The 9,935-nt window shown below is 36.2% G+C and overlaps 1 protein-coding gene across 1 annotated transcript; it reads right to left on the bottom strand.

The window, feature by feature from the left end:
- Positions 1–2,939: 2,939 nt before the first annotated feature.
- Positions 2,940–7,043, bottom strand: LOC113094026 (peptidyl-prolyl cis-trans isomerase FKBP3-like). The gene is made up of 7 exons (XM_026259651.1): positions 6,886–7,043; positions 6,131–6,232; positions 5,968–6,066; positions 5,752–5,887; positions 4,119–4,186; positions 3,203–3,300; positions 2,940–3,109 (listed from the first exon to the last, which is right to left on the bottom strand). Exons 1-7 carry the CDS (start codon positions 6,991–6,993, stop codon positions 3,055–3,057), a joined length of 666 nt encoding a protein of 221 aa, XP_026115436.1. The 5' UTR covers positions 6,994–7,043; the 3' UTR covers positions 2,940–3,054.
- Between the last annotated feature and the right edge of the window lie 2,892 nt (positions 7,044–9,935).

The raw sequence follows: 9,935 nt of genomic DNA, 5'->3' as shown, positions 1-9,935 counted from the left end.
ATGTATTCAGTCATTATTCAATGGTATACTATAAATCCATGTGAAGAAAAAAAACTTCTCACTGTTCTCAGGTCAAATATTTATATGCGATTAATTTCGATTAATTAATTACAAAGCCTCTAATTAATAGATTAATTTTTTTAATCGAGTCCCGGCCCTATTTTTAACACAAGTAGTTTTACCTTTTTTTGGTTAAACTTAGTTGCTTTTAACTTAAAATTGTATTGAGCTTTCATAAAATGCTGCATTCAGCATTAAAAGGGTACCTAACTTTAAAAACGTTTTTATTAAAAGTTTTTACCTTTTTAAATGTTTAACATTTATCTTCAAAAATAGTTGCGTGAATGTTCAGAATTGTTTGCTTTTAACTTAAAATTGTTTAACATTTGTTACAAATAACTTGAAATGGTTACAAATAATGTTTAAAATTGTTGCAGTTAGCATTAAAAAAATATATTTAACATAATTACTTGAAGAACACTGTTGGGTATAAAACGTAAAAGTTTTGCTTTTATCTTTTAAAAAATTGTTTACCATTTAAAAGTGTTTGCTTTTAACTTTAACACAATTTAAAATGGCTGTGTTAAACATTATATTCTTTTTAGTTTTTAACACAAGTAGTTTTACCTTTTTATTTGGTTAAACTCAAAGTTGCTTTTAACTTAAAATTGTATTTAGCTTTAAAATGTTGCTTTCAACATTTAAAAATTATTGGTTTTATCTTTAAATTTTTTTTAACCTTTTAATTGTTTAACATTTAACTTAATGTTTTGTGAATGTTCAGAAGTGTTTGCTTTTAACTTAAAATTGTTGAACATTTGTTACAAATAACTTGAAATGGTTACAAATAATGTTTAAAATTGTTACAATGAACATTGAAGAGTCTTTAATGTTGTAAGATGTACCAATTGATGCAGCTGATATGGTGTGTGTGTGTGCAGCTCATCATGCAGCTGTTCCTGCGCGCTCAGACTCTTCACACACTCGATGTGTCTGGACTCCAGACCGTCCGTGATCTCAAGGTGAGCCGCTCCGCTCTCGCAGCTGTGAGCAGAGTCTGCTGAGGTTATGATGTGTGTGTGTGTGTATGACGATGGTGTGTGTGTGTGCAGGCTCATGTGCAGGCTCTGGAGGGGGTGTCAGTGGACGAGCAGGTTCTTCTTCTGGCTGGATCTCCTCTGGAGGACGATGTCTCTCTTCTGGACTGTGGTGTGTCCGAGCACTGCACTATCGAGCTGACCGTCAGACTCCTGGGAGGTAATCACAATTCTACACTTTTGTAGATAAAATAAAATATTATAATAATAAAATAAAAAAGGTAAATGTTTTCATATTTAAAATTTACTTTTTATGTATTTTTGGTAAATATGTAAAATCGATATGATTAATTTATATATATATATTGTGTAAGGAAAGTATTCAGACCCCTTAAATTTTTCTCTTTGTTATATTGCAACCATTTGCTAAAATCATTTAAATTATTATTTTTTTTCTCATTAATGTACACACAGCACCCCATATTGACAGAAAAACACAGAATTGTTGATATTTTTGCAGATTTATTAAAAAAGGAACACTGAAATTTCACATGGTCATAAGTATTCACACCCGTTGCTGTGACACTCATGTATGTAGCTCAGGTGCTGTCCGTTTCTTCTGATCATCTTTGAGATGGTTCTACAGCTTCATCTGTGTTTGATTATACTGACTGGACTTCAGCGGTCTATAGAAGAGCTTACAGCTTGACAGGGCTCCACTCACTGGTGTCTGTGTTTGTGTCGATCAGGTAAAGTCCACGGATCTCTGGCTCGCGCCGGTAAAGTAAGAGGACAGACTCCCAAAGTAAGTCAGTGGTTCCTTTATTAACGAGTGTTTGCTGTAGTGTGGGACAGAAGGTCTGACCGTGGTTCTGTCCGTCTGCAGGTGGACAAACAGGAGAAGAAGAAGAAGAAGACTGGTCGGGCCAAGCGTCGCATCCAGTACAACCGCCGCTTCGTCAACGTGGTGCCCACCTTCGGCAAGAAGAAGGGTCCCAACGCCAACTCCTAAACCAGCTCGACTCGCTTGGAGAAACTGATCATAATAAAGATTCTCTCTGAACTCTGAGCCACAGACTCCTGCTTTACATGAACACCAGGACACGGATCAAATAAGAGAAGAGGAGGTGAAGAAATATACTGATTAAAATAGAAAACTTTGACTTGTGCTAATTATTCTCATCTGGAGGAGGTTACAAACAACTCCTTAATTGCATGTTAAATATGATCCATTACTATATGTAAAACAAACGGGTCAAATTAAATATAACAATTTGATAGGTTTAAAGATATTCTGTAAACATGCAATTCATTTTACTCACACAAAAAAAATCTTGCTCTTTATATACATCTATGAAAACAATGTAGTTTCATAAGCGTGCTTTTATATATTTTAAATTTAATATATTCCATTTATACATAAAACAGCAAATAACTTGTAAATATAACATTCATTTTATTTTTTCAGAGATGAATTAATATTTAAATATTTTTATCTCTATCTACTAGTTTATATCTATAGACAGAGACATAATATTAATTTAAAATAAATAATTATATACAGTACACACTACCGATCAAGAGTTTGGGATCAGAATGTTTTATGTTTTTAAAGAAGTCTCTTCTGCTCATCAACACTGCATTTATTTCATCCAAAATACAGAAAAATACTGTAATCTTTCAAAATATTATTACAATATAAAATAATGGTTTCTATTTTAATATCCTTTAAAGTGTAATTTATTTCTGTGATGCTCCGCTGTATTTTCAGCATCGTTCCTCCAGTCTTCAGTGTCACATGATCTTCAGAAATCAGAATAATATGATTTATACTAATATTCTTTAATCCCAAATTTTGACTGGTAAAGAGTATATATTTATGAACACACACACACACAGCTGGGTTTGTTCAGGGTTTGTCTTTTATTGGAACTTTACAATCATGCAAAAATAGTCAGAAAAGTTTTCCTGTCAGACTGAAGAATCTCCATCATGATGTAATGAACAGCTTCATCCATCAATCGATGGAGACGAGCTCCACCTCAAAGATCAGCTTGGCATTGGGAGGGATTCTGGAGAGGAAGGTTAAGGCAGGAGAACGTCTCAGACACACACACACACACACACACACACACACACACACACACACTGATACTGAAGGATACTTGGAGTCAGGAAGGCCTTTCCTCCCATAAGCCCATTCAGCTTCGATCTCCAGCCGCGCCGTCTCGCCTTTACTCATCACCAGCAGGCCTTCATCCCACTGTACACACACACACCCCACACACACACACACACACGCACGTCAACAACACACAACCATCATACCCCTCTAAACTACTAAAAACGATAAATAATAATATAAAATCTAAAAATAATAAATCAACTGATAATAAAAAAATCTTATTCAAAAACTACAGAAGTTAAAAAGAATTATATAAATGATGAAACAAAACTTTTAACAAATGAAAACAAAATATAAAAATCGAATCTAACTTCAATTTTTTTTAAAACAACTATACAGACATCTACAAACAAATAAAAACGATCAAAACAGCTAAATTACTAAACCTTTAAAATGAAATTAGAATATAAAAAAGCTTGTAGAAAAAAATACTAAATTACTAAAAATGGAAATAAAATTTAAATAAAAATAGGAAATATAAAACTTAAACTAGACTTGTACTAGAATATACTACATATATTTAACTAAAATGAAAACTAATATATATATATATATATATATATATAAAATTTAAATTCAATGAAATTATAGCTAAAATACTAAACTTTAAAATGAAAATAGAATACAAAAATAATCTAGTTAGGAAAATAAAAACTAATTACATAGTTAAAATGACAAAAAAAATGAAATTACTAAAACTAATTAAAATAAAAACTATAAAAAGTATAGGAACTAAAAACTAAATGACTTTTTTTATTAAATTGATAACAGACTTTTAAAATAAAATAAATTATAAAACTTAATTCAAAGCTGTATAGACTTTAAAAAGGCAAATACTAAAGATAAAATAATAATAATTAAACTACTAAATGATAAGAGAGTATGAAGTGCTGTACCCCTCGGATCACTCGCCCCATCCCAACCTTGAAGCTCAGAGGTTTGGTCTGCTTCTTCTTCTTTGCAGCTGAAAAACAAAAATCAAATAAAAGAGCATTTATACTAACTATGATCTGATTACCCAACAAAAAACAGATTTAGCTTATGGTGAATTATTTAATATTAAGTATAATTTTTAATATGTTTTAAAGGAGTCCCATTTTCCACAAGTTTATTTGTTTCTTTAGGGTCATCTTGAAATGTCTGTAACATACTCTGCGTAAAATTCCTCAATAATCGTGTAAAACTACACCCCCGTCAAAAGCAGCTTTGCTAGTTCCGGTGCATGTCTCTTTAAATGATAATGAGCTCTGCTGACCACGCCCATCTCTTCCATAGCGATTTCAAATAATCATGAGATATATAAAGTTTGGGACATGCTTCTTCTAAAGGTGTGTTAAGGTTAGCGCGTTGTGTGTGTGTGTGTGTGTCGAGGTTAGCGTGTCGTGTGTGTGTGTGTGTCGAGGTTAACGTGTCGTGTGTGTGTGTCGAGATTAGCGTGTCGTGTGTGTATCGTTGTTAGCGTGTGTGTGTGTGTGTCGAGGTTAACATGTCGTGTGTGTGTGTCGAGGTTAGCGTGTCGTGTGTGTGTCGTTAGCATGTCGTGTGTGTGTGTGTGTCGTTGTTAGCGTGTCGTGTGTGTTGTTGAGGTTAGCGCGTCGTGTGTCTTGTTGAGGTTAGCGCGTCGTGTGTCTTGTTGAGGTTAGCGCGTCGTGTGTCTTGTTGAGGTTAGCGCGTCGTGGGTCTTGTTGAGGTTAGCGCGTCGTGGGTCTTGTTGAGGTTAGCGCGTCGTGTGTCTTGTTGAGGTTAGCGCGTCGTGTGTCTTGTTGAGGTAAGCGCGTCGTGGGTCTTGTTGAGGTTAGCGCGTCATGTGTCTTGTTGAGGTTAGCGCGTCGTGTGTCTTGTTGAGGTTAGCGCGTCGTGGGTCTTGTTGAGGTTAGCGCGTCGTGGGTCTTGTTGAGGTTAGCGCGTCGTGTGTCTTGTTGAGGTTAGCGCGTCGTGGGTCTTGTTGAGGTTAGCGCGTCGTGTGTCTTGTTGAGGTTAGCGCGTCGTGGGTCTTGTTGAGGTTAGCGCGTCGTGGGTCTTGTTGAGGTTAGCGCGTCGTGGGTCTTGTTGAGGTTAGCGCGTCGTGGGTCTTGTTGAGGTTAGCGCGTCGTGGGTCTTGTTGAGGTTAGCGCGTCGTGGGTCTTGTTGAGGTTAGCGCGTGGTGGGTCTTGTTGAGGTTAGCGCGTGGTGGGTCTTGTTGAGGTTAGCGCGTCGTGTGTCTTGTTGAGGTTAGCGCGTGGTGGGTCTTGTTGAGGTTAGCGCGTCGTGTGTTGTTGAGGTTAGCGCGTCGTGTGTGTTGTTGAGGTTAGCGCGTCGTGTGTCTTGTTGAGGTTAGCGCGTCGTGTGTCTTGTTGAGGTTAGCGCGTCGTGTGTCTTGTTGAGGTTAGCGCGTCGTGGGTCTTGTTGAGGTTAGCGCGTCGTGGGTCTTGTTGAGGTTAGCGCGTCGTGTGTGTTGTTGAGGTTAGCGCGTCGTGTGTGTTGTTGAGGTTAGCGCGTCGCGTGTCTTGTTGAGGTTAGCGTGGCATATGTGTTGCACGCGTGTCTCACTAGCAGGGATGTTGCTGTCGAACACAGTCCCGTCCTCCAGTGTCCCCGTGTACCAGCAGCTCACAGTGTCTCCTTTCTTGGGGAAGTTAGTCTTGTCTCCTTTCTTCAGGATGGTCTTTGTGAACTTCGGAGGCCCCTGAAGATCAACCAACCAACAATCAATTATTGACAAGTGACGAGTGAACAGGAGAAAGGTTCTAATGATGCTTGTCGTACCTCATCCACTGGCTCCATCTTGATCTCTTTGGGAATATCACTGATTTTAGCAGCTTGAACCTTTTCAGTCACGGCATCCACGTCTGTGCCCTTAAACCTCTGAGAAAAACACAGCAATCATGGAAATATAATTCACATGCACAAAGCTGAGTGTGTTTGTTACCTTGCTCTCAAACAGCTGGTTATACGCCTCGATGAGCTGCTCTTTCTTGGCTGTTTTTGCCACATTCTTGATGTTTCCAAGAAGTTTGTGTTCAGATAGAAACTGGAAATAAAGAAAATAAAAAGAACTTTGAGAAAAATGATGACAGATGAATTAAACCTGCGTTTTGAGCAGTGTAGAGTAGCGCTTGTTGTTTGTCGTTTCTCGGTTCACAAATGCAGATTTTATGTTTACGCAGGGCGATATGCAAAGCAACATGTAAAAAGACAGTATAAGTCATAATAATCAGTAATTATGTCCACACTGGATCCAACAACTGCCTCGTTTGTACGGGTTTTACACAGCATCATAGTATGGTGAGCTGCTAACATTTCCGTCACACGCTTGAGGTATTAAGCCAATCACAACGCACTGGATAGCTGGCCAATCAGAGCACACCTAGCTTTTCCGAACGATGAGCTTTGTAAAAATCCACGTGTTTCAAAAGGCGGGGCTTAGAGGAGAAACAATAATTTACCGCATGTGGAAAATAATGTTTTTTTTTTAACCTTAAACCGCATAAACACATTGCATAACACCAACAACACAAAATAATGTTATTTTTAGCAACGTCACACGACCCCTTTAATTCAAACGACATAAACGCATGAGTATATTCACAGATGTGACGCATGCGCTTTTGCGGCGTGACTCCGTGACTCTGAGCGTCACACCGGGAGCTTTTAGCGGTGAATGCGGTAGAAGTGTAACGCTACCGAGTGCGCTGCGTTCTCCTGTATGAATGTGATCAGTTCTCTTTTCGGTATTTCTTCACTCTTGAGCTGCTCGTCGCTCCACGCTCGTTCTGGATCCGCCGCCATCATGAACAGCACGTGCCGGTGAACAGCCAATCAGCGCTCAGCGCGTCTTAAAGGAACAGTGGCAGTCAGAGCTGCGTAGACCCTTCTCCATTATTCTCCACTGTTACCATGGTTACCTTGTATCCACTGATCTAGATCAGTGTTTGTATCCTATTTTATTTGCAATTATATTATTAATTATTAATAAATAAATCTATACGTGCAGTTAACATATTAATAAATTTAATAAACGAAAATAATATATATATGATTAAATAAAGTATATTATTTAATGTATTGCATTCATATTTATATCATTTTACTTATTTAAATATAATGTATTATTATTATATATAATATGTATTAATATATCAAATATTAATGTAATAACATACACATTAATTTGAATATATACAATACATAAATTAAATTATATATCAATTTATGCATTATATGTATTAAAATGCATATAATTTGTTCCCTATTTAATACCGAACTGGGAACAAGTACTTGATTATTTAGTGCAGTATTTCAGCAAGAGACTCACTGATTAGACAATATTGATAATGCGTATTAAAATCTTCATATTTGTGGTGACAGATGAAGCTCTCGTGTCTTGATTTTGTAAATTAAAGAAAAAAAAGAAAGTTTCTTCACATCTTATTGATGTTTTATATGAAAATCACCTGTCTGGGAAATTAATATGTCATTTATTTCATAGCCTGTGTGTAAAATCTCTTCATTAAAGTGTGTTCAGATCATGTTTGAAGAATAGCAAATAAAAACCATATAAAAGATTTAAATGTTTATACAATTAATTGAATTGAGTCTATACTAATATTTACATTTTAGTAATTTAAACAGTTCTCCTATGTTTTTAATCCAATATTATAAATGTCATTGGCATGAACACACACACGAGGGCAGTAGATTCACACTCATATCAAGGCTTTTATTCAGCAAGGAATTGATCAGAAGTTATAAAAAAAAGCCTAATATTGAATGTTTATGGAATGTTTTTATAACTTCATTAATATTTGATATACGTATCATTGAGAGAAAACATTTGTATGATGTTGTACTTGACTGAACGTTGTAAGAAACATTTTTTGAGACCTTTAATGCTGAAATTGCAACAAGACATTTTAACGCTCTTTGAAATTTAAAAAATAAACATTTAAAATAATGTTTCATTTCGTATGAAAACATATGCTTCTGTAATCAGCTCTGATCTGATCCGTTTGATCCTCATTTAAAGCTGCTGTCTGTTTCCAGAAGGACAAACAACGCAGGGTTAAAAGAATCTCCTCAGATCTTCAGAATCCATCATGTTGGGTCTAAATTGAATCGGTCTGCTCTGATATGAGACTTGAATAATATAAGAAAACAATCTCTGGATGGGGAGGAATTATATTTCACATCAGAAATGGCAGAACTGTGTGTTCCCTGAAACAGTCCTCTGTTCAAGCTTTTTCACCGTCAGGGTTAAACAGCTCTCAGAGATTACAGAGCTGAGCCGGGCAGAGTTTGGCTTCCAGGAAACCAGCTTTATATGATCACAAATACAGTAAAAAATCATCTGTTTTCTGTGTGAATCTGTGTTAAAGTGTAATTTATTTCTGTGATGCTCCGCTGTATTTTCAGCATCATTCCTCCAGTCTTCAGTGTCACATGATCTTCAGAAATCATGAAAATATGATGATTTACTGCTCAAGAAACTGTTAGGTCTTTTAGATATTAAAGATTATCTTCTGAACAATCAACCAAAATGAAGAGCGTTTATGCCTGAAAACAAGAACAAATATCTGCCAGTGTGGAAAGAAAATGTAATTTGTAACATTATAGATCTTTTGTTACATTAGAAATGTCGGAAGTTTTGTAACATTATAAATGTCTTATGTTACATTATCAATGTCAGAATTTTCGGAACGCATGTCTTTCGTAACATAAATGTATTATTTTATGTTGTAAAAGTCAGAATTTTTGTAACATGTCTTTTGTTACATTATTAATCTCAGAATTTTTGTAACGTCTTCTGTAACATTATAAATATTATTTGTTACATTATAAATTTCAGAATTTATGTAACATGTCTTTTATAACATCATGAATGTCTTTTGTGACATTATTAATGTTTTTTTAACATTATAAATGTCGTTTCTTACATTATTAATGTCAGAAGTATTATTCATTTTATTATAAATGTTTTTTAATACGTTCTAAATGTCAGAATTTTTCTACCATTACAAATATCCGATTCTTTTAACATTATAATTGTCTTTATTGAACGGCAGATGTAATGTAGAAGGCTATGTAATTTTAGGTCACAAATGTCACAGTTTCTTTAGGTAGATTTAATTCTAAATGAATCAGTTAATTTGTTACTGTATTTTCTCTACTCTGACCTACTCTAAGAAACAGAAGTGTTCAGCTGGGATGTTCTGAGATAACACACAGAAAACAACTGCAGTAAACACAGACTGAAATCTCTGCCGAGGTGTAAACGCTGAAAGGACTTTGGTTAGACTTTAGAACAATGTTGCTAAGAGCAGTCGACCTTTGACCCCTCACTGATGCTGCATTCAGTCAGACTGGCCTCTGGAGCACCGTTAATTATTTCTCACTGATGGCGCGATCCATCAAGGGGATGGGATGGGAAATAAACGAGGAGAAGTGAAGAGAGCCGGCCTCCAGTAAGTGTCTGTGTGTTGATCTCCCATGATCCTCTCCTGCTCAGGAACGGACTCCTGTTCTCTGTGAGAACTGCATTGAAAGAATGAACTCGGAAGGACGTGAGGACACAGAACACATCTTTGTGAGAATTGAGATGCGCTGTGATCTTGCTGCTCAGCTGTCAGTTCAGTGCTGTCTAGTTAGGGAGCTCCCTATGTAGACAGCTGATCGGACGTTGGAAAAGATCCAGAGAAAACATGATTTATACGTTTTATTCAGCAGGCGATGAGCTG

Source organism: Carassius auratus, unplaced genomic scaffold (genome assembly GCF_003368295.1).
Source record: "Carassius auratus strain Wakin unplaced genomic scaffold, ASM336829v1 scaf_tig00215230, whole genome shotgun sequence".
Taxonomy (NCBI): domain Eukaryota; kingdom Metazoa; phylum Chordata; class Actinopteri; order Cypriniformes; family Cyprinidae; genus Carassius; species Carassius auratus.
Note: the sequence above shows the minus strand (reverse complement) of the source record. Positions and strands in the feature narration are given on the sequence as shown.